This window comes from Culex pipiens, chromosome 2 (genome assembly GCF_016801865.2).
Source record: "Culex pipiens pallens isolate TS chromosome 2, TS_CPP_V2, whole genome shotgun sequence".
NCBI classification, from domain to species: Eukaryota; Metazoa; Arthropoda; class Insecta; order Diptera; family Culicidae; genus Culex; species Culex pipiens.
Genome location: NC_068938.1, coordinates 201,646,165 through 201,671,152, shown reverse-complemented (window position 1 = coordinate 201,671,152; position 24,988 = coordinate 201,646,165). Strand labels below are relative to the sequence as shown.

The 24,988-nt window shown below is 34.4% G+C and overlaps 2 protein-coding genes across 2 annotated transcripts in view; both read left to right on the top strand.

Annotated features, from left to right (window-relative positions):
- Nucleotides 1-17,719, top strand: part of LOC120420319 (MAP kinase-activated protein kinase 2) — a 36,630-nt gene extending 18,911 nt beyond the window's left edge. Inside the window, exons 3-8 of the mRNA XM_039583310.2 lie at nucleotides 5,481-5,620; nucleotides 7,194-7,258; nucleotides 12,097-12,379; nucleotides 12,443-12,653; nucleotides 12,724-12,852; nucleotides 16,940-17,719. Of these exons, the coding sequence (XP_039439244.1) occupies nucleotides 5,481-5,620; nucleotides 7,194-7,258; nucleotides 12,097-12,379; nucleotides 12,443-12,653; nucleotides 12,724-12,852; nucleotides 16,940-17,029 (918 nt within the window). The 3' untranslated portion in view covers nucleotides 17,030-17,719. The remainder of the gene's footprint in view (nucleotides 1-5,480; nucleotides 5,621-7,193; nucleotides 7,259-12,096; nucleotides 12,380-12,442; nucleotides 12,654-12,723; nucleotides 12,853-16,939) is intronic.
- Nucleotides 17,720-23,161: 5,442 nt separating this feature from the next.
- On the top strand, nucleotides 23,162-24,452 carry LOC120420338 (N(4)-(Beta-N-acetylglucosaminyl)-L-asparaginase-like). The gene is made up of 2 exons (XM_039583333.2): nucleotides 23,162-23,800; nucleotides 23,858-24,452. Exons 1-2 carry the CDS (start codon nucleotides 23,297-23,299, stop codon nucleotides 24,425-24,427), a joined length of 1,074 nt encoding a protein of 357 aa, XP_039439267.1. The 5' UTR covers nucleotides 23,162-23,296; the 3' UTR covers nucleotides 24,428-24,452.
- Nucleotides 24,453-24,988: the final 536 nt, after the last annotated feature.

Sequence of the window (24,988 nt, the reverse complement as noted above, 5' to 3'; positions counted from 1 at the left end):
GACCAGACACCGGAGGGAGAGCATCCAAAATAAACATGAACCGTAAACAAATTGAATGTGCAAACGACCGAACTTGGCCGACCGCTGCTAGGTTTACGTGAGTAAAACCCGCATGAAATAAGGTAGAAAAAAGAATTCCGGAACAGAAGTATGACCTATTTTAACTCGTCTCAGTTTCTGGGGATTTTTTTTCAGTTGAATTATGATATCTTTTTGAGCTTTCGAAATGAATATTTCTCAAATGACTTTCGCGTTGTTCGTAACCATTCACAATCCCATAATTACGGCAGTAGCAACATAATCCTGTATACAATTAAGCAAGTAGCAGAATCTGTCCGACTGTCTGCGAATGAAGACCATGTCTGATGGTGCTATAATTACGCAGCCAAGAATTAGATTTGCCTTAGGCCTGGGCAGTGCCTTTGAAACTGTCTCTGCCCTGGTTGGCTGGTAATAATTAATTAAAACGGCACTTAAAAAACAATTACGAGACGTCGCAGCGAACGACTTCGGGCGCTACACGCACTAATATTTGGGATATTTTGTAAGAAATCGAAAGTTGGGGTAACTTTGATAAAATTTTCAAAAAAAAAATTAAATCACAGTATTCGTAAAAATTTTCTAACCAATCTAAAAATAACTATATTTGGAGTAAGATTGAGTCACCCCACGTGACGGTACCTTATGACCTGATCATTTAGCCATTGGCGATTTTCTTTAACCCTCGCACAGCTTTGTGTCACAAGCATTTGTGAGCACACAAACCAACCTCGCACACTGTAAAAGCACAGACAAAAGGACCATATTTCAACAAATTAACTTTGACAGCGTGGAATCTCACCACTGCAAACTTGAATTCACCACAGCTCGATTTCACAACTAGATGGCTCTCGTAAAAAGTGATTAAAAAAAAGGTTTCGTCTGCTTGTCCGTACCCTAATAGCCGGTGACTGCAAAACGATATATGAATATGGATTTGTGGGTCGTCGTGTCGAGTTGGAGAGTTTCCATTGGACTTTCATTACATTCGACGCACACGATGTCAATCACGACGACACAGCAGCGACACTGCGGGCATTTTGCGCGACGATTTAATACTATTTGCCAAGAAGGGTTCTGCGTTCGAAGTCAGAATCAATTGATTGACTTTGGCACAGTACAGCACCTTTGGTGACGTACGGCGTCAGACAGAGTGCTTTCAATGGAGAAAAATGTAATTGGCCGGTTAATTATCCGACTGGGGCAGGGTGGTTTTTTCTTTTACTCTTTTTCATGTTATTTTTATCTACTAGGTGACTGACTGACTAATTCGTTTGCAAACGGAAGGTTGATGGAATGCAACACGTGAGAAGTTTAGATTGGCCTAGACACGCGCAAGCTAATTTATATCGCAATTGAAATCGATTCGAACTGGAATGCAGTTTTTATGTTCTACGGTAGATTTTATATTAAACATTGAACAGTTTAAAAAAAAACTCCTTATTGTTTTTTTAACTCTAGTTTAAGTCTAGTCTCTTTAAACTCTACTTCCCTTTTTTGTTTTTCATTGTTTTCTAAAATATTTAATTTTGTACTAAAATAAAAGGAAGCCCTACAGAGGAGCGGCCGTGGCTGACTGGTTACGGTGTTCGCTTTGTAAGCGAATGGTCCTGGGTTCGATTCCCATCTGCTCCCAACGAGAAAGTATAGGAAATATAAATCTTGAAACTCTGAACATGAACGAAAAATCAAAGTCGCTCGAGTCGGGGTTCGATCCCCCGTCCTTTGGATTGGTAAGCAAAAATGCTAATCACTAGGCCATCGCGACTTGGTGAGCTATGACTGGAATTAGGAATACTGTTACTATCAACTATATACGCGCTGGGTCCTTGTCCATTTGACAAGGGTTCGGAAGTTCTAAATAACGTTTGAATCCGATTGGTCCAAACGTTCTTCAGGGCGGGGCTTGTCGATAAAGCTGAAGTACCTCGCGCTCGGCTAGCCAGCGTAGAAATGGGTAACCGAAGCTCGGCAGAGCTAACACCTTCCAAATGCCTATGCGAGTTATTTGCATGTATAGAATGTAGATCTAAAAAAAATACATGGAAACAACTCAATTTGTAAGAAGCGACCGCGTGGTCCCGTTTGGTTGGTTGCACACACGCACACACACACACAAAATAAAAGGAAGCCCTACAGTCGCAACAAATTATGTTAAATAGTATTGAATATTTAGCCCTTTTGAAATGTTAGTTTTGATTCCATAGTTTCAAGGTTTTTTTTTTTCAATGTTTAATTTTTAAGTTAAAAATCGCCGATGAAAACCTTACCGTGTACTTATATTTCTTGAATAGTCCTCACCAATACCTACAACTTTGTCGAAGACACCAAATCGGTCAGAAAATTCCTTAGATACTGATTTTCGAATATTTACATACTAGTTTTGTATTGACAGCTGCCAAAATTGGAGACTGGTATGGGGGAACCAATTACACAAAATGGCTTCTTTGGTCGTAGTTTGAGCAAATAAAAATGCACTAAATCAGAGCAAGAAACTTTCATGATTTATGTATTTTTTAGGAAAGTTGCTCCTTTTTGAATTTATCTTGTGTCTGGAACAAAAAAAAAATCATCTTGAAATTTGATATTAAAACGGAAAAATCAAAAAATCTCATAGAGGTGGCGTATATTTTTCAGAGATGTCGTCCAATCCTTACAAGTTTGTCACTGACAATTTTTTATACAATGTAACGGCTTCGGAATACAAAAAAAAAACAAAAGCAATCCACTTTAATGACCCCCGGGACTTTTGTGGTCTCTGTTGCACAAACTCTGCTCATTTCTAGGCGTCCGAAGGTTATGTGTGATGAGTCACCCAAAACCTCTTTTACGCAAATGGACCGACGCCTTACTTCCCCATCCGATAGAAGGCGTGATTAGGCAAATCTCGTCTCGAAAAATGCCAGCGGGTCCATCTGGGATTGAACCCAGGCCTACTGGGGTAATAGGCTACCACGCTAACCACTAAACCACCGGACCCGGTGGCTTCGAGATACAGCAATGTTTAATTTATTTAGATACAATTATATTCAACAAACATACACCCTTCCAGGGTTGTTACGGACGGCGCGGATAGCGCGGAATTGCTGGCTAAATTTGCTCATACCCAGATTTCGCGTGGATGGCAATCTTATTACATAAAATAATAGAGAGAGATAAAATTACTTTCATGTTAAAAAGAAAAATACTATCCGGAATTACGATATTTTTTTTTCATGTGCAAAAACTTCGATTTCTTAGAAGTTGTGATTTTTTTTTGTATTTGTAAATTCTGCTCGGTTTGTTCTAGAGGTCGTATCGAGGTGCTCCGATTTGGATGAAACTTTTAGTGTTTGATTGTCTATACAAAAATGTTAATTCTTAAATTCTTAAATTCTTAAATTCTTAAATTCTTAATTTCATAAATTCTTGAATTCGTAAATTCTTAAATTCTTAAATTCTTAAATTCTTAAATTCTTAAATTCTTAAATTCTTAAATTCTTAAATTCTTAAATTCTTAAATTCTTAAATTCTTAAATTCTTAAATTCTTAAATTCTTAAATTCTTAAATTCTTAAATTCTTAAATTCTTAAATTCTTAAATTCTTAAATTCTTAAATTCTTAAATTCTTAAATTCTTAAATTCTTAAATTCTTAAATTCTTAAATTCTTAAATTCTTAAATTCTTAAATTCTTAAATTCTTAAATTCTTAAATTCTTAAATTCTTAAATTCTTAAATTCTTAAATTCTTAAATTCTTAAATTCTTAAATTCTTAAATTCTTAAATTCTTAAATTCTTAAATTCTTAAATTCTTAAATTCTTAAATTCTTAAATTCTTAAATTCTTAAATTCTTAAATTCTTAAAATTCTTAAATTCTTAAATTCTTAAATTCTTAAAATTCTTAAATTCTTAATTTCATAAATTCTTAAATTCGTAAATTCTTAAATTCTTAAATTCTTAAATTCTTAAATTCTTAAATTCTTAAATTCTTAAATTCTTAAATTCTTAAATTCTTAAATTCTTAAATTCTTAAATTCTTAAATTCTTAAATTCTTAAATTCTTAAATTCTTAAATTCTTAAATTCTTAAATTCTTCAATTCTTAAATTCTTAAATTCTTAAATTCTTAAATTCTTAAATTCTTAAATTCTTAAATTCTTAAATTCTTAAATTCTTAAATTCTTAAATTCTTAAATTCTTAAATTCTTAAATTCTTAAATTCTTAAATTCTTAAATTCTTAAATTCTTAAATTCTTAAATTCTTAAATTCTTAAATTCTTAAATTCTTAAATTCTTAAATTCTTAAATTCTTAAATTCTTAAATTCTTAAATTCTTAAATTCTTAAATTCTTAAATTCTTAAATTCTTAAATTCTTAAATTCTTAAATTCTTAAATTCTTAAATTCTTAAATTCTTAAATTCTTAAATTCTTAAATTCTTAAATTCTTAAATTCTTAAATTCTTAAATTCTTAAATTCTTAAATTCTTAAATTCTTAAATTCTTAAATTCTTAAATTCTTAAATTCTTAAATTCTTAAATTCTTAAATTCTTAAATTCTTAAATTCTTAAATTCTTAAATTCTTAAATTCTTAAATTCTTAAATTCTTAAATTCTTAAATTCTTAAATTTTTAAATTCTTAAATTCTTAAATTCTTAAATTCTTAAATTCTTAAATTCTTAAATTCTTAAATTCCTAAATTCTTAAATTCTTAAATTCGTAAATTCTTAAATTCTTAAATTCTTAAATTCTTAAATTCTTAAATTCTTAAATTCTTAAATTCTTAAATTCTTAGATTCTTAAATTCGTAAATTCTTAAATTCTTAAATTCTTAAATTCTCAAATTCTTAAATTCTTAAATTCTTAAATTCTTAAATTCTTAAATTCTCAAATTCTTAGATTCCGAAATTGGTAAAGTCTTGATTTTAAATTTTTTAAATTATATATGTTTAAAATTCCAAAACTCTAAAATTTAAAAATTTCTGAAGTTTCATATTTCGAAAATCCAAAAAGTCTAAAAAACAAAATTTGATTTTTTTTTAATATTCTTATTTAAAAAAACTAAATCTTAAAGTATTAATTTCTTTTAAATAAAATAATCCTAAATTCCGTAATAGTTAAAATTAGTTATTCTAAAATTCAAAATACAAAAATACTGGGCTGCTCAATAAATACGAAATACCTACGCAAATAAAAAATAAAATTATAAACTTCTAAAATTATAAAATTCTAAAATTTTAAAATCCTGAATTTGAAAAGTATTATTTTAAGATCTAATAAGATGAAGGATTCCCTATCTTTATAGGACCTTTTCAAATAAAACTCTAGAAGAGTTTAATGCTCAGTGACCTGTAATGTTTTCCTTTAAATTAAAGTTGACATTATACGCCCTCACAAAAGTGTCAAAATTCATTCACCCAAAATTTAATTCCGTTTCGTCTCACCCTCTCTCCCTTCGACAGGTCCTCCACGACAACGCCAAGGCCCGGCGCGAGGTGGAGCTGCACTGGCGCGCCAGCGGCTGCCGGAACATCGTAAACATCATCGACGTGTACGAGAACAGCTACAGCGGCAACCGGTGCCTGTTGGTCGTCATGGAATGGTAATTTTGATGATCTTTTATGGGTGGCTGTGGGTGGTTATGGGGGGACGGGATAATGTTGTTGTTACCTGGTGCTTATTTCACTTGCACTTTTAAGGAATTGGAAAATTGTAGAAATTCAAAATCGAGATAATAATTTATAAAATTTAATTCAAATTATAAAATTGATTTTGAGATAAAAAAAATTAAACAACGAAAGTACAATTTCGTCTCCTTTACACAGGATCACTTCTATTATGACTAGAGTGATATTTAAAGGGTCTGGGGCTGTTCCACGTGCAATCCCAAGACGATAGACTACATTGTTGCATCATGAATTGATGATTTCGGCCAATAGTTTAAGGTTGATCCAAAAGCAACAAACTATATCTCTGTAGCGAAATTATTTGTAAATCGTAGCTTTTTTTTCGCCCACTTCAAATATATTGTACAGTTCAGTTGCACAAATTAACATATGTTTGATAAACGATCAGTTGTTGATACAGTTTTGCGTCGCGTCGTAAAAACATCTACACTCAGTACGCTTCAGGCAGGTGTGATAGAGAGCAAAAAAAATAATAACTGCAAACCGTTTTATCGTTCATAACCCATATCTGCGAGGAGCGATGTTTGTGTAACATGCAAGCTTACACAGTTGACTGAAGGTTGTCAGAGCGAGGGGTTGTTAAAATGATAGATGAGAGTGGACATTGTTGGTTTTGTTTTAAATTTATATGGTATGGTATCACCGAATTCTTTGTTTCTATTTTTTTCCTAAATTACAAATTTGATTTTCAAAGTAAGACACCAAAAAGATAAAAACTTTCTCAAAAGACTTAACAATATTATGTCAACGGTCGTAAAGCTTGTTCAGACATATCCCAGACCTTAACCATCTCAAAAACAGCCAAACTTATTTGGGAATGCCGTGGAGAATTTCCCTTATCCCCTTAAAAAAGTGGAACATCAATATTTCACATCTACCAATTCATTTTTCTAGTATTTTTTCTGGATTTAATTTTGAAATATGGAAATCTGAAATCGGATTCTTATTTTCCAACAACCCAAAATTTTTTTTTGGGCACAACATTTGCCTAAACCTCCCCTAGACCTAGTTTTTCCTCTCCCTAAACGGTCAAATCAATATGCTGATTGCAACCTTCGTCCCGCCGTGTAAACGCCAGGTCAGCTGGCAACCTTTTCGCTGGGTTTCCATATCGTCCATCATGTTTATTTTTACGAGTTACTAAACTTATGCGCCAAAAAAAGCACCACGCCATAAAAAACACAAAAAGCGCCATCTACACAGTTGAAAAAAAAAGATTAAGGTGAAAAAAAGTTATTTTTATGAAATTTGACAATTAGTGGCTAAAAATGGCAATCACTTCAAAAACGAAGTAAATTTACATGATTTCTATGTAAAATTACACTTTTTTCATGACATAAAATCTGTAAACAATTTCAGGTTATTTTTAACTGTAGGCTGAAGCCCACACCTTCCCCCTTCAGACAGTCACGTGGGCCGGGAAAAACTAATTGTTGTGTTATTTCCGGTTTTTAACCCGTTTTTCTTCCTCTTCTTCCTGTTTTCCAGTATGCTCGGTGGCGAACTGTTCCAGCGCATCCAGGAACGCCAGGACGGACCATTCACCGAACGAGGTAAAGTGGATTAGAATTGCAGAGCAGAAATTTCCAGTGAGTGTGTGTGTGTGTGCGTTTGTAACTGTAGAATTTGTGTAAAAAAGGAAAAGATTAGAATTACGTCAGTGGCCCCCAACACAACACAACCCTGCCTCTTGACCTGCTGTAATTGTGAACTAACCTTTTAGGGTGGGAGGCATTCTTCGTGTTACGCTGCTCAGCCCCCCCGTATGTGGGTCTACGGCCTTGAACTATTTTTAAAGTTTTCATTTACTTTGTTGTGGTCTTATTCTAGGTTTTCGTGCTTGGATCTTAAAATTAATACAAGAAAGCAAATCAAATTTAAATATATTTTTTTAAATTAGAAAAAATCAAATACTAATTTTTAGTATCAGTTTTATTATTCGAAGGGTCTCCAATGGAGAGACTTTAATACACAATTCGAGTTCAACGACCCCTAATTAGTAACCCTACAACCTACAATCACAAAACAAAACGTATTTTTCACCGAAAAAAAAACAATATAATAGTAGTTTATGCAACAAGTTGCAAAAAGAGGATTTTTTCAGCACGAGTCGTACATTTATCCAACGAGGTTCACCGAGTTGGATAAATACGAAGAGTGCTGAAAAAATCAAGTTTTGCAACGAGTTCCACACAACATTTTTTGCAATTCCAAAAAACACACACTGAGTGAAATTTTTTGTCAAATTTTCATGTATTTTGTCAATAAATCGTTTAAATCAAAAAAATGTTGAAAAGTGTTACTTTTAGAAACAAGTGCTGAAAAGTTCAACTTTTCAGCACCCATTTGAGTGCTGAAAAGTAGAACTTTTCAGCATTTATTTTGAAAAGTGTTGCTATTCGATTCTGTTATTTTTGGTACAGAAAAGTAGGCTATTTCGTCGTTCAAGAATGACAGGAAAAGTAAGTAGTTTCACGACGGAACTGCAAAAAGATTTTTTAAACTCTGCCATTTTTCGTAATTCAACTGTAACATTTTTTGGAACATGTAATGTTTTATGGGAAACAAGCCTCACCCGAAAAACTTCGTCTTTTCCTTTTTTCGTTTGTTGACGTTTTTAGCTCTTTCCTAATCAGCCTCCTATGATCAAAATTTGATTTTACGCAACTTTTTCCATACAATCTGCAGATTTTCCGGAATCGGTTCCAGAGTGGCCAAAGTTGCCACTTTTTGTCGTAAGAACCTTCCTTGGGCTTAGACGAACCCAACGCAACAAAGAGCACCTCGATCCGTATTGAACTGATTCGCGTTCGAACAAAACCGTCGAAATTTGTTATATATATAGAAGATTAATGTACATTTTGAATCTGGAATAACCTAGAAGGATCATTTTTTCATTTGGATTTAATTTTATTTTAAGATTTCGTGTTTTTCCAACTTTGCAGGGTTATTTTTTAGAGTGTAACAATGTACTACAAAGGTGTAGAGTAGATAATTACAAACATTTTGATATATAAATATAAGGGGTTTGCTTGTAATCATCACTAGTAATTGCGATTTTACGAAAAAAAAGTTTTGAAAAATTTACTTTTTGCGTTTCTCTTTGTTTCGTCGTCCGTGTCTGTCGCGGGTGACCATGAACGGCCATGATCAACGACGACCAACTTTTAAAATTATTAGAAAAAAATACTAAAAAAAATGTTGAAGATGTTTAGGGAAAATGTTGGAAATATTTTAAAATAAAACGGTCTAAATATGTTAAACTAAATGTTTCGGAAATATCATCAAAATATATACCTTAATAACAATAATATTAAGTTTGAAACTGCTTCAAAAAATCTTTAAAATGTTTCAAAATAAGTTGGTGTAAATATGTTGATGTTGAATAATTAATTTCGGAAATATATTTAAAAAAAATCAATTGCAAGGCTGTATCTCAGTTTTTAGTTCCGTTCCTCAAAGCAAAAAAAAACAAAATTGCAATTTTGAAATTTAAGTATCCTTGATGTACGCATAAAACATTAGCAAAATAAATAGTTGTTGGTAAAATATTCATTTTATTATGCCTTTTTCCAAATTTAAAAATTTAGAAAAATAATTTGCTTCAAACATTTTTTTATTACATGATAACAGGCAAATACTTGTAAACTGTATTGAAAATGTTTTACACATTTTTAAATGTTTGGGCTTTTAATATAAAGTAACAAAAATATTGAAAAATGTCTGTTAAAAGTGAGCAATTCTATACGGAATCGGTCTTTTTTCTTTAATTTTAATTTTTGTATTTTTTAATCCGGCTGAAACTTTTTTGGTGCCTTCGGTATGCCCAAAGAAGCCATTTTGCATCATTAGTTTGTCCATATAATTTTCCATACAAATTTGGCAGCTGTCCATACAAAAATGATATGTGAAAATTCAAAAATCTGTATCTTTTGAAGGAATTTTCTGATCGATTTGGTGTCTTTGGCAATGTTGTAGGTATGGATATGGACTACACTGAAAAAAATGATACACGGTAAAAAAAAAATTTGGTGAGTTTTAATTTAACTTTTTGTCACTAAAACTTGATTTGCAAAAAAAAACACTATTTTTATTTTTTTTATTTTTTGATATGTTTTAGAGGACATCAAATGCCAACTTTTCAGAAATTTCCAGAATGGGCAAAAAATCTTTGACCGAGTTATGATTTTTTGAATCAATACAGATTTTTTCAAAAAATCGAAATATTGGTCGCAAAAAATTTTCAACTTCATTTTTCGATGTAAAATCGAATTTGCAATCAAAAAGTACTTCAGTAAATTTTTGATAAAGTGCACCGTTTCCAAGTTATAACCATTTTCAGGTAACTTTTTTGAAAATAGTCGCAGTTTTTCATTTTTTAAAAATAGTGCCCATGTTTGCCCACTATTGAAAAAAATATTTTTGAAAAGCTGAGAAAATTCTCTATATTTTGCTTTTTCGGACTTTGTTGATACGACCCTTAGTTGCTGAGATATTGCCATGCAAAGGTTAAAAAACAGGAAACCCATAATTTTCTAATGTCGATATCTCAGCAACTAATGGTCCGATTTACAATGTAAAAATATGATACATTCGTGAAATTTTCCGATCTTTTCGAAAAAAAATATTTTCAAAAATTTAAAATCAAGACTAACATTTCAAACGGGCCAGACATTCAATATTACGCCCATTCTCAGCTTTTCAAAAATATTTTTTCAATAGTGGGCAAACATGGGCACAATTTTTGAAAAATGAAAAACTGCGACTATTTTCAAAAAAGTTACCTAAAAATGGTTATAACTTGGAAACGGTGCACTTTATCAAAAATTTACTGAAGTACTTTTTGATTGCAAATTCGATTTTACATCGAAAAATACAGTTGAAAAATTTTTGCGACCAATATTTCGATTTTTTGAAAAAATCTGTATTGATTCAAAAAATCATAACTCGGTCAAAGATTTTTTGCCCATTCTGGAAATTTCTGAAAAGTTGGCATTTGATGTCCTCTAAAACATATCAAAAAATAAAAAAAATAAAAATAGTGTTTTTTTGCAAATCAAGTTTTAGTGACAAAAAGTTAAATTAATTTTTACCAAAAATTTTTTACCGTGTATCATTTTTTTCAGTGTAGTCCGTATCCATACTTACAACTTTGCCGAAGACACCAAATCGACAAGGTTGAAAAAAAATCACTTCGAGCGAATAACGAATTTTAATGTATCATTTTTGTATGGACAGCTGCCATATTTGTATGGAAAATTATATGGACAAACTAATGATGCAAAATGGCTTCTTTGGGCATACCGAAGGCGCCAAAAAAGTTTCAGTCGGATTAAAAAATACAAAAAAAAAACGAATGACCGAAATCCTAGAGAACTGCTCAGCTACAGACGGCTAAACATTTATATTTTGGCCTTTTCAAAATTTAATGCCTGACTTTGAAGTTTTGAAAGTATTTTTATAAGATAGATTAAAATATTTCATAGACATTTTTTTTTATTGTCATTGAAAATCGAACCAATAGTTGCCGAGATACCGTCAGTTGGAACTAGTTTGTGTTCTCACCATACCCTTACATTTTTAAAGCCGACTCGGTCAAAACCAGTACCGAAAAGTACCTAATAAAAATAATTTTATTGAAAAAAAATACCCTGCAACTTTGGTGAAGAAACCAAATAGATCAGAAAATTCTTTCCCGAGGTAGAGATTTGTTTAAATATGTACAGATAAATTGTGCCAAAATTGTATGAATACAAACTTGTATGGACAAATCAATGTTGCAAAATGCCTATTTTGGTCATTGGGAAACTCCCACCAATTTTTAGCCGGAAAAATAAAATTCAGTTTGATGTTCAATATTATTTTTATACGGTTGACCCTTTCCCTGAACTCTCTCTCACACAATTGAACAATGATTCTTCCGAATGGAATTTTTCCTCGGTTGTTTCCAATTCCGGTGGGAGAGCAGTTTCATTTCCCCGTTTGTTTCCATCAACGCGCCGGGGTTTGCAGCGCAACCCACAACATGACTGTTTATTTGTGTTTATCTCACCACTTTAACTAACCTTCTCCGCACCGCTCCCTTGGTGTTGTTGTGCAACACCTGCTAATTTATGTAGTTTTAGACATTCCGATGCAAACGCGGTGTGTGCGAATGTGTGTGGCTGTGTGTTTGATACAATCTTTACTCCTCTTTCTTGATTCTCCCTTCTCTGAGTGATTTCTTCCTACACGGAAATGATTGTATTTTATTATTGTTCTCTTTCACTTTATCTCTCTCTCTCTCTCTTATTGATGTATTTTCTTTCTTTCTTTTTTTGTTCTCTCTTCTCCTGCTTTGTCCCCATTCTACCCATTCATCCTCAATGTGGCCCGCACCCCCCACCTCCAGAGGCCGCCCAAATCATGCATGAGATCTGTGTCGCTGTGAAATACCTGCACGATTCCAACATTGCACATCGGGACCTCAAGCCGGAGAATCTGCTGTACACGTCGCCCCACCCGAACGCCATCCTCAAACTGACCGATTTTGGCTTCTCGAAGGAAACGTTCGTCAAGGACACACTGCAGACGCCCTGCTACACGCCGTACTACGTCGCGCCGGAGGTCCTCGGGCCGGAAAAGTACGACAAGAGCTGTGATATCTGGTCGCTCGGCGTCATCATGTACATACTGTAAGATTTTAATTTTTTTTGTTTTACTAAATAAATTTAACTAAACACCATTTCTTCCCACAGACTGTGCGGCTTCCCGCCGTTCTACTCCAACCACGGGCTGGCCATCTCCCCGGGAATGAAGACCCGCATCCGGACCGGCCAGTACGACTTCCCGAACCCCGAGTGGCAGAACGTGAGCCAGGCCGCGAAGGATCTCATCAAGGGCATGCTCAGCGTCGAGCCCGAGAAGCGGCTGACCATCGATCAGGTCATGAAGAATCCGTGGGTTCGGGTGAGTAATCACACTTGAAGCAATCCAACTTTGGGTGAAAATCATTTAAATTCTGTTTTGTAATTTGTAGTTGTACATGGAAGTGCCCCAGACGCCACTGCACACCGAGCGAGTGCTGAAGGAGGGTGAAGAGACCTGGCCGGAGGTGCAGGAAGAGATGACCCGATCGCTCGCCAACATGCGAGTGGATTACGATCAGGTAAGACTTAATTTAATTTGACATTTAACAAAATTTATAAATCATTAACCTAGAAAAAGCTGTTAAATCAGTTGAACCTGAATTGTGGTAATTTCATACCCAGTAACTAGAATTTTTGCCCGATAACATAGGCGCAAGAAACGCGGGGTTGTTACGGACGGCGCGGGTGGCCATCCTGATAATTGAGAGAAATAGAATTACTTTCAGGTTAATAAGAGAAATATTATCAGCAATTAGTGTGATTATTGGGACATGTTCCGGTGAGCGTACTGTGCACAAATCCCAAATAGGGGCTTGTGACTAAACAGAAGCTGGCCTCCGCCTTTGAATTTTAGATGGGATTTAACCCGTAGAATTTTGTTTTTCTTAATTTTAACATTCTTGAGGAAAAAAGAGAACGATCAAAACATTCAAAAATTAGAGCAATTAAAAATTCAAATTTTCTGAAATTCAAAGATTCCAAAATTTAATTGATCCGGAATTTCTGAATTCAAAATTTATAAAATCAAAAGTTCTAAACTAAAAAAAAAAAATAAATTCAACATTTAAAAAATTTCAAAATTCAAGAAATTAGAAATTTAAAAGGTTAAAACGAAAAAAAACAATAAAGAGAACAATAATTTTATTTTTCAAAATCAAATTATTTGCTCTACAGCACTGCCTTGGCGTTCTCGATTGCGAGATTCATACTCGAAACTAGGTGTTCGAAGGCTTGATTGTTGAGGCGATTGCAAACCTCTTTTTACACCTTAGCTTCCATCCATCACGGGATTCGAACTGACGACCTTTGGATTGTGAGTCCAACTGCCTACCAGCGACTCCACCGAGACAGGACCCAGGGAGACGACTCCTACACCCGGACTGAGCTAACGACCTAACCCTCTAGCTTGGTTAGACTCGTCTCGAAAAATGCCACCGGGACCTTCTGGGAACGAACCCAGGCCGACTGGGTGAGAGGCAACCACGCTTACTCCTACACCACGGTCCCGATTTTCAAAATCCTCTATTCTTAAGTTCTAAAATTCTAATATTTTGGACCTTGAAAAAAGAACTACAGAATTCTTCAATTCTGGGTGAAATGAAAAACTGCAGAATTCTTAAATGCTACCATTTTTGTCACCATCTAGGATTACAAAAAATCTAACCGGCTCCGTGGCTTAATGGTTACGGCTTCGGTCTCCCAAGCAGAAGCTTCAGGGATCAAATCCCGGTCGGTACCTTTGAAATTTGGAATCAGGAATTTTAATATGATAATAATAAAAACTAAAATGAATCAGGTGGGATTCGAACTCACACCTTTGGATTGGTGGTCTGGGACGCTAAGCAGTCAGCCATCAGAAGGTTAAACTTTAGCAGTGAATTGATCCGTAGTGTTGAAACATGTTATCTCTTCTTCTCATATTATTAAATACGCGCTGATCCCTGATTTGCCTAAAGGGATTGGAAGTCTAAATATAGATCGAGTTTCCTTCAGATGCTTGCTTCTATGTTTAGGCGGGGCCGAACAATGCCCAGCGACCTCGGAATTGGACCGCAAGGAGCTCTGTCATTCTGAAATGGGTCGTTGGAAGCAGCGCGAGGGCTATCACCACCTAATACCCGGGACTGAGATAAGTTGTATCAGCATTCGGCATGTACACAGTCTGATACAAATTATACTTTCCCATAATTTCGCTACCGGTTAGCGGGTATTGGATTGGGCCACACACACACACACACACATCTAGGATTACAAAAAATCTGATAACTTTAGAACATTTTGGACTCATTTTTTAGGTGAGAGAAATTTTGAGAAGAAAATAATATATTAATGCTTCACCCAAAGTTAAAGAACGAGAGGATAGTCCTCACGAAAAGAAACGTGAGAAAAGTGATATTTTGCGAGAGTATAGTCCTTTCGCGTGTTCATTCGTTCATTGGAACAGTTCATCCTATTGAGTGGCTTATATGGACACATGACCGCCACTTTGTCACCGAACCACGGTGGCCCATACGGCAAAGGCACGGTTCAATATGCCGAAGGTCTTGGGTTCGAGTCTCCGTACCGGTACTTTTTTTTATGGATGAACTTTTTTTTGAAGATGAACCCATGAGTAGAGTACTCTCGGTTATTTCGGGATTTATCCTCTCAGTCCGCACACAGTACCATTTTACTACCGAATCGTGCTCTTTATTCTCTCGTATGCCGATGCCCAGTTCTGGGTGTTCGATTTTTCTAAGTGACAATTTGATGATGATCATCGAGTACGAACTGTATTTTAATTTTCAAATCTCAAGATTTGGGAATTTTAAATTTTTTAAATGTTTTTTTTATTTATTTTTTATATAAATTTGATTCAGTTTTTTGTCTAAATTTATAAATGTTGAAATTTCTATTTTTTTATTTCACTGTTGCCAATATTTTTGTTTTGCCTTTTCCCTCTGGTATACTTAATCCTAGCAAAAATAAATTTGACCGGCGTTCCAAGATTCTGCGTTCTGAATATTATCAACTGTTATGAAACTCTTTTGTATGTTCTTAAAAAAAGATAAAACTTGAAATAACAAGCTATAGTATCAACACTTTAATAAAAATAAAAGTGATTTAAAATGCGTTTTTCACTAGTTCAGTTGTTCTGCAATCATTAGTTTTCAAAAAATGTAATATTTGATAAAAAAAAATTGCAAAAAAAAAAACTTTTTGCTTCCCGTGCATCGAAAATTTTCAAAAAATCAAAATATTGTTGAATCAACCAAAACTGATTCTGAACCCAGGGGAATGCATTTCAAATTGATTTCAGCAGATTTCATTTAAATTTTTATTTGAAATTCAAGCGCTTTGAAAATTTTAGTTTTGCTCCCTGATTGTTCGGGCCGATTTTGAAGGGGGGTGGGGGGAAAGGGTGGTGAAAAGAACCTTTAAAAATATGTTAACCAGCCTAATTTTAGGATTAAAAAATAAAGAGCTTAAGAATTTATTGATTTAAGAATAAAATGATTTCATGATTTCATGATTTAAGAATTTAAGAATTTAAGAATTCAGAAATTTAGGAATTTAAGAATCTAGGAATTTAAGAATTTAAGAATTTAAGAATTTAAGAATTTAAGAATTTAAGAATTTAAGAATTTAAGAATTTAAGAATTTAAGAATTTAAGAATTTAAGAATTTAAGAATTTAAGAATTTAAGAATTTAAGAATTTAAGAATTTAAGAATTTAAGAATTTCAGAATTTCAGAATTTCAGAATTTCAGAATTTCAGAATTTCAGAATTTCAGAATTTCAGAATTTCAGAATTTCAGAATTTCAGAATTTCAGAATTTAAGAATTTAAGAATTTAAGAATTTAAGAATTTAAGAATTTAAGAATTTAAGAATTTAAGAATTTAAGAATTTAAGAATTTAAGAATTTAAGAATTTAAGAATTTAAGAATTTAAGAATTTATGAATTTATGAATTTCAGAATTTAAGAATTTAAGAATTTAAGAATTTAAGAATTTAAGAATTTAAGAATTTAAGAATTTAAGAATTTAAGAATTTAAGAATTTAAGAATTTAAGAATTTAAGAATTTAAGAATTTAAGAATTTAAGAATTTAAGAATTTAAGAATTTAAGAATTTAAGAATTTAAGAATTTAAGAATTTTAGAATTTTAGAATTTTAGAATTTTAGAATTTTAGAATTTTAGAATTTTAGAATTTAAGAATTTAAGAATTTAAGAATTTAAGAATTTAAGAAATTAAAAATTTAAGAATTTAAGAATTTAAGAATTTAAGAATTTAAGAATTTAAGAATTTCAGAATTTCAGAATTTCAGAATTTCAGAATTTCAGAGTTTCAGAGCTTCAGAATTTTAGAATTTTAGAACTTAAGAATTTAAAAAAATTAGGAATAATAATTTATGGACTTTGAAATTTGATTATTTTTTTTCAATTTAGAAATTTAAGAATTAAGGAATCTGAGAAAAAAAATTTACGACTTTTGGCGGAAATTTTGAGCTTTTATTTTACTTTTAATATGACAAATATTAAAAAAATTAGTTAATTTCCCGCAGAAAATGATGAAAAAAACAGTATATACATAAATTTCCAAAACTTGTTTGCCCTTTTCCAGATGCACATCAAAAACCTGGACAGCTCAAACAACGCCCTGCTGAACAAGCGAAGAAAACGGGGCGAAACGGACGCCAAGGTGAAGAACTAAGCCGGATCGGATCCGATTCTTCCGGACCACCAAGAGGTTTGTCGTACATAACCTATAAACCTGTATTTATTGACAAAAGGGCCACGGGGGGCGACGCTCCGCTCGCTCCCGGGGGCCTCCGCTGGAAAGGTTAAGATTAGAAGATTGGAGGCGACGATGCAATTACGAGTTGGCCAAATTTCGCGCGCGAGCGAGACAGCTGAGAAATAGCTAGAGGGTAAGAGTGAGAGAGAGAGTGAGGAGAGGATTTGACAATAGCATTTTGTCGTCGTGCGCGGATAGTCGGATGTCGAAGATCATTGTATTTGTACGGTTTTTTATTTACAATTCCCGCGCCCCCTCGTTTTTTAAAGACGTAACCGAAGATGTGTTTTTTTTCGAATTAAGTTTTTTTAACTACCAAATAAGGTAGACAGGCACTACTTTTTATCGATACGTAAGACAGTTTAAGATTTAAAGCAAGAAAAACAATTTCCAGAGCGAGTAGCGAACAACAATAGCATCACTGTAGCTGAACCTAGTGTTAGTCTTTACTTTTAAGTTTAATGAAACAATCATTTTCAACTTCCCAATCAGGTTTAACAAGAGAAATGAGGAAATTTTATTTCGCTGTTACCGACTTTTTTTGAGTAATGCTCAAACAAGTTTTAGAAAACAAACAGCCAACCACAGACAAACAAGCAAAACAAACTTATACAACGATAAACACGCAAGCCACAGTTCAATTCCAGAGATGTTGAGACAAAAAAAGAGATAATCTTTCCTCCCTCCTCCCCCGCAAACATGTCAATCTACTACTTAGAGAAAAAAAAAAAAACAAAAAAGCTAGAACAAGCAAACAAACGGTTGTAACACTATTCTCCCCCTGTCAGTCCCACAATCACGCCACAATTTAAACTAGTAGAAGTGCAAAACAAACATAAAATAGTCACCACATGACTTACCCTTACAGAGAGTTGTTAGATCGCAGCTTGGTTCTCTTTTAAACTCTAACGATTGGCTTTTCTCGCGCGGATCACCGGACTAGGGAAAGGTAAAACAAAATTCCATCCAGTTTTTGACACATAAACGGCGAAACACCCACAAAAAAAAACAGAAAATCACACATTAAGGAGCGATATATTTACAGAAGAAGAGGTTTGGCTTTTGCGTGTTGAAACTTTTGTGTTTTCGAACAAATCAAATCAATCTAGCGAAAGTTATGCAAATTAAGCAAACAAAAAAAAACAGCAAACGTAGCAACAACACAAAGTTCGTCCGGGTGAACTGAACACTCTATACATAAAGATGAAAAATACTATATATTAAAGAAAGCGAAACTATGCAACTACAGAACGATTGAGGTATTTATTTCGCATTTTTTTCCCTTGCTCCTCCCCCCGTGTCATATACCTTAATTACAAAAAGAAAACTTGAAAAGTTTAAACAAAATACGTTTCCCCTTTACACAACTTTCCAAACCCCCTCCTCCCCAGGCGGAAGCGGAAGAAGACACTGAGATTGATTGTGCAAATGCTCGAAGTAATTAAAAGTGCGTAAAACAATTTAACAAAACACAGAGTAACATAGAAACAGGAATTGCATCACATACGCCCGGCCCGAGTGGTTTAAGAGAGACAAAAAAAATGCAGAAGGTGCTGCGCGTTAATATATATAATATATATACTTAAAAAAAACTAAACGTAAAAAGATAAATCCAGAGAAGGGATTTGAGTGAGCATGATGTAAGCAAAGAGCAGGATGCCTTTTTTATTTTAATTGTTGGTTTTTTGCTCCACCCTTGAACAAAAAAAACGAGGTTGCGGAAAATATACTGTTAAAGCGATTAAAGTAAAGGTTTTAAGATGAATTTGATGACATCCCTGCTGATTGCCTTCTTTCTTTACTAAGGAAATGTTATCACAATGCTCAAAAAACAGTCTAAGTCAGGTGTCCCCAATCTCCGGCCTTCGAAGCCATATCTTACTTCAATTTTGTTTTTGAAGAAATTATATTTTAAGAAAAGAAATTCTGGGATCTCTGAAATTATTGTTTCAAATTTAAAATAACAAAAGAAAATTAAATTTATTTTTTTTAACTTAAAGGTGACGTTAGTGTATTAAAAAATAAGAAAGCAAGGCTGCATAAAATAAATTTTAGTTCCTTTTAAGACGTACTTTTTTTTAATTTTTTAGTTTGGGAATAAAATTTAAAAAAGCCAATTCATCAGGAAAAACTCAAATTCAAACTCTTACAAATATTTTCAAACATAAAAAAATGTCTCAAAAAATTGACGGACCTGAAATATGTTTCATTCGACCAACTTCTAAATTGAATTAAAAAAACTGTGATTTCAAAACCATTGAAAATATATTTTTGCAATTCCGTTGTGAAACTACTTACATTTCCTAACAGAAAATAACAGAATCAAATAGAAGCACTTTTCAATACAAATGCTGAAAAATTCCCCCCAGGAACTTGGAAAGATTTACTTTTGTTACTTTTTTTATTTAATCGACTTAATATGTGAATATTTAACTTACAATTCCATTCAAAGGGTATTTTTCGGAATTGAAAAAAAATTGTATGAAGCTCGTGGTAAATTACGTAGGGTTTGAAGATGTAAGTAAATAAAGGCGCCTAACCATCTATAGTGTGCCTATCAACTTTCATTAAAGCAAAAACTGTTATATTTTTAGTTTGAATTCAAAAACTAATTTTTATTAACTGTGTATTGTTTTCTCCTGAAATCTCCCCTGTTGTTGAGTCGTGTTTAGGCCGATGCAAATATTTAAAAAAGTTTTTGTCCCTCGGCCCTGGCCGAGGTCAAGGGGGGGGCAAAAAAATAAAAAAAATATAAAAAATTAAATAACAAGCCATAATCTTCACATTTAAATGAAAAAAGTGTTTTAAAATGCATTTTACACTAGTTCAGTTGTTTTGCAATCATTAGTTTTCAAAAAATCTAAGATTTCATGAAAACAAAAATTGTATCGAAAAAAAAGATTTTGCATCGAAAATTTTCAAAAAATCTTGAGATTTTTTAATAATTCCAAACATGCTAAAAATTATTTTAAACGCAGGAGAATGTATTTTAATTTGATTTCAGCTGGTTGCACTTGAATTTTCATTGAAATTTTGAAGTTTATTGTAAAATAGTAGTTTATGCAACAAGTTGCAAAAAGAGGATTTTTTCAGCACGAGTCGTACATTTATCCAACGAGGTTCACCGAGTTGGATAAATACGAAGAGTGCTGAAATAATCAAGTTTTGCAACGAGTTTCATACAACATTTTTTGCAATTCCAAAAAACACACATCGAGTGAAATTTTATGTCAAATTTTCATGTATTTTGTCAATAAATCGTTTAAATCAAAAAAATGTTGAAAAGTGTTACTTTTCGAAACAAGTGCTGAAAAGTTCAACTTTTCAGCACCCATTTGAGTGCTGAAAAGTAGAACTTTTCAGCATTTATTTTGAAAAGTGTTGCTATTCGATTCTGTTATTTTTGGTACAGAAAAGTAGGCTATTTCGTCGCTCAAGAATGACAGGAAAAGTAAATAGTTTCACGACGGAATTGCAAAAATATTTTTTTGCCCCCTGATTTTTCGGGCCAATTTTGAAGGGGGGGGGGGGGGGGGGGAAAAACTTTTAAAAATATTTGTACCAGCCTTATCTGTTGCTATTTCTTTTGTCGCGGTGTTTTGTTACAATATTTTGGTCCTAAGCATTTTAGAAAAGTTTTTCAAAAGTACAATAGTAATATTTAGTAATTAAAAGGAACAACTCGTCTCTTTGTATTCACAGTAATATTTGTGTTAATCCTTTAATCATTCTATAAAAAAAACTCAAAACTCACTTGTTTGAAAAAAAGGGTGAAGATTGAAAACAATAGACAGTTAAATAGAATATATTTTATAAAAAATCAAGAATCAACAGTAAGAGAATGATGAGCGTATTTTAAAGAATAAAAATGAGAAGCTATTAGATATTAGAGGTAAAATTAGACAATAGTTAATAAAACGAGATAAAAAAAAACAAGCTTAGATTATACTGTTCTGATCAAGATAATTCGGATGATCTAATAGAACTACGGATGTAGTTAGTTGCGCTCCTTCCAGGATGTTCCTTACATGGACGTCAACCGAAGAGAACGCAACAAGATCAGTACCATTGCATGCTCTTAGGTATCAATCCTTGGCCTGCACAATGCTTATAATTTTAATGCAATTTTTTTAAAATTGGCAAACGTATAGTTTTTGATACTTCATTTCAACCGGAAATGGCAAAATGTTAAAGATAAATAATTTAAAATTCGAAGAATTTAGAAAAATATCTAGGAATTTGCTTTAAACAATCTTTTTACCAACTTCCCTTTTTAATATTGTAAATGTTGATATTAAATTTTTTAATTAATATTCATTTTTTTTTAATTTTTTTCAATGAGAAATTCTGTATGATAAGATTCCAGGTTTTACCCCTTAATTTATGCGAAATGTTTGAAGAGACTTTTTTTTGTTCCAAAGCGTTTGGAACGGTATGTCCACGCATCCTTCCTCCCCTGTAGATTCTGTGGAATGTGATCCGTTCACAGAATCCTCTCACCGGTAGAAACAACGCAGTAGGGCTGGCCGCTTTAATTTTTGCATTACATTTTCGGGTGATCTCGGATGTATTGTAATTATTAATATTGATTAGATTAGATTAGAAATGTTTGAAGAGACAAATTCTTAGAACATATTTGAAATAACTTTAATCACACAATTTGCTTCGTGTTTTCAAAACGTTAGGGACCATCCATAAACCACGTGGACACTTTTTTAAAATCTCAGACCCCCCCTCCCAAATATTTTTTTGTATGAATCGTGGACAATCGTTGCCATTCTTGTAGAAAATGCTCGCATCCACATAATCGTTGTCCGAGATCCAACGTAGCTTAAACAAATTAAAAAAGGTAAATTAGTAAAAAAACGCACCAATTTCATCAGATTTACGATAGGGCCAGGGGGGGGGGGGGTGGCAGAATGGCCCCCTTAAGTAAAATGAGACTATTCGAAGTCAACAAATCTTAAGAAGAGGATTGAAATCGAGATTGGCATAATTCGTCGCTAACATTTCAATAAACGCAATGTCTCACGCAAAACCTACGCATTCTGTCTTTTCAGCACTCAAATATTTAAAAAAGCTTAATTTTTTGTCATTTGAATAGCAACGATGTATTATGTTTTTCTAACAGTTTTTTGTATGCTTTCAATCAATTAAATCGATTAAAAACTAAAAAAAAAAGAAAATAATAGATAAAAATAGTGTATGCAACCTTAAATTTATTGTTTTGTTGTGGTCAAAACGAATTCAGTTCAATCGAATTTAAAATTTAACATAGTATTTCAAAATTATAAAAAATAGAAATAAATTTTCAAAAAATTTACTAGTTTCTGAACTTGATTAGCCACCCAGAATTCTGTGAATTTTAGATTATCTTCATTTTAAATCGATTTTCGGATCGAATTGGTGCCTTCGGCAAACTTGTATGGCATGATCCGGGCTTTAAAGGGAAAATAGGCAAAAAAGGCGTGACCTAGTTGGTGTAAATTGTTATTGTAGACGGTATTGTTTTGATTCGCAGCATGTGGAATCATAAGCATTAGGGTGGCAGGAAGTTTAGGGATCATATCTCGGTCGGCACTCTTAAAATTTGAGAGGATTTGAAATTTGAGTAAAGATCAAGGATCCATATGGTGGTTGCTTCTATGTTTAGGCGGGGTTAGACAATGCCCAGCGAACTCGAAATAAGATTGCAAGGATCTCTGTAATTCTAAAATAGGTCGTTGGAATCATCATAACACCCTGGACTGAGATAAACTGTATCAGCATAACCCAAGTCTGATAAAACTATACTTTCCCATAATTTCGCTGCCAGTCAGCGGGTATTGAATTGGACCACATTTGTGGTATAATGAGTTGGTTGATTTTTGATTTTTAGATTGTGTGAACCAAGAGAAATTTTTGTGGCTTGAATTCTAGATAACGGCACATTCAAAACACCAACAGAGTGCTGACACAACCCCCAGCAAACTCATACCACTATTATCGGTCCACAACTGCCCACAATATTACAATAAACACCACATCTATCGTGTTCATCCAGAGATAGATTGACTGCGATCTGCCAGTCGGCATTCTTCTCTTTACTGATAAGCACTCGAAAAGCACGAACGAACAATAACTGCAAAGCCAGACAGATTGTAACTCAACCTATACTGAACTCATCCTCGTCACGGGAGTGCGATGGCGTCGCCGAGGCGAATTCTTCTGCTAGTGGCCGCGATCCTGATTCAGGCTCACCGAACTGATCAAGCCCTCCCGCTGGTGATCAACACCTGGGCGTTCACGAACGCCACGCTGCGAGCCCATCAATGGCTGGTGGTCGGCGAGACGGGTCCCATCGATGCCCTGGTCGAGGGTTGCAGCGTTTGCGAGCGGGAGCAGTGCGACGGAACGGTCGGCTACGGTGGCAGTCCGGACGAGAACGGGGAGACAACGCTGGACGCGATGATCATGGACGGGAGTACGATGAACATCGGGGCTGTGGCGGCGATGAGGGATGTTAAACATGCTGCGGCGGTCGCGAGGCATGTGTTGGAGAATACGAAGCATACGCTGTTGGTCGGCGATCGGGCCACGGAGTTTGCCGTCCAGATGGGATTCAGGCGGGAGAGTTTGGAGACCGAGCGATCCAAGGAGATGTGGGAGCAGTGGAAGAACAATCACTGTCAGCCCAACTTTTGGCAGGTCAGTTTGCTGTGAGAAACCTTAAAATAATAAGATCTAACTAACACTCACTTTCAGAACGTGATCCCGTCCCCCTCGATGTCCTGCGGTCCGTACGAGCCCATCTCCGGCAACGCGATCCCTCAGAACCACTGGACCTCGAACGAACTCAACGAGGACGATCACGCACCAACGTTCAACCGCTTCAACCACGACACCATCGGAATGATCGTGATCGACGCCGAAGGTCACGTGGTGGCCGGAACCTCGACCAACGGAGCTCGCAACAAGATCCCGGGTCGCGTGGGAGATTCTCCCATTCCGGGTTCGGGAGCGTATGCGGATTCGACGGTGGGCGCGGCGGCCGCTACCGGTGACGGGGACATTATGATGCGCTTTATGCCGTCGTTGTTGGCAGTGGAGGGATTGCGCCGGGGGTTGAGTCCAATGCAGGCGGGGGAAACGGCACTGGCAAGGATTGCGGTGCATTATCCGAACTTTGTGGGTGGGATCGTGGTCGCTAGTAGCGATGGGCAGTACGGAGCGGCGTGTCATGGGATGGACGAGTTTCCGTACTCGGTTGCGGAGGGAAGCAAGGAGACGGAAGTGGTGGTGAAGAAGGTCAAGTGTAGGACGAAAAGACGTTGAATAAATGTTATGGAATGCTAAAAAAGAACTGCATTTTTTTTTTCATTGAAGAATGGCTAGGATATCGCTCGAAAAGTTAAGTTATTAATCTTACCAAGGGGTGCTCAACCTTTTGGCCAGATCTGATTTTTCTGAAGCAGTGGCGGGCCGGATCCACGGTTTGTCTAAAGGTTATTTTTATAAAACTTGAATGAACCTCGGTAATTCTTTCTGGAGCTTGTTGAGGGGACTGTCCCGAGTCAGGGAAACTGTTTTTCAAAAAAATCTATCGGTAAAAATTGATTTTATCTCATTTTGAAGTTTTTATATTGAATATTTAAGCTAAAATCATGAAAAAATATCAAAGAAATTGCTGAAATTTTGATGTTTTTTTCAATTCATTTCATCAAAACATCAGTTTTGAGTACCCTAAACATTTCTTCAATATCCTAATATCTTGGAAAAATGTATATCTTGGTCGTTAGTTTCGATAATAGCTGCAAAATAGGTTTTTCCTCCTTGTTATTTTTTTTTCTGGAAACTTCAACTTTATTCGTGTTAATCAAAACTGCTTACTTGTTT

What these genes read in the sequence shown, in the direction of transcription:
- LOC120420338 (XM_039583333.2), top strand. Translation starts at nt 23,297, where the DNA reads ATGGCGTCGCCGAGGCGAATTCTTCTGCTAGTGGCCGCGATCCTGATT. An exon ending in GTCAGCCCAACTTTTGGCAG is followed by an intron (nt 23,801 to 23,857) that starts GTCAGTTTGCTG and finishes ACTCACTTTCAG; the next exon opens with AACGTGATCCCGTCCCCCTC.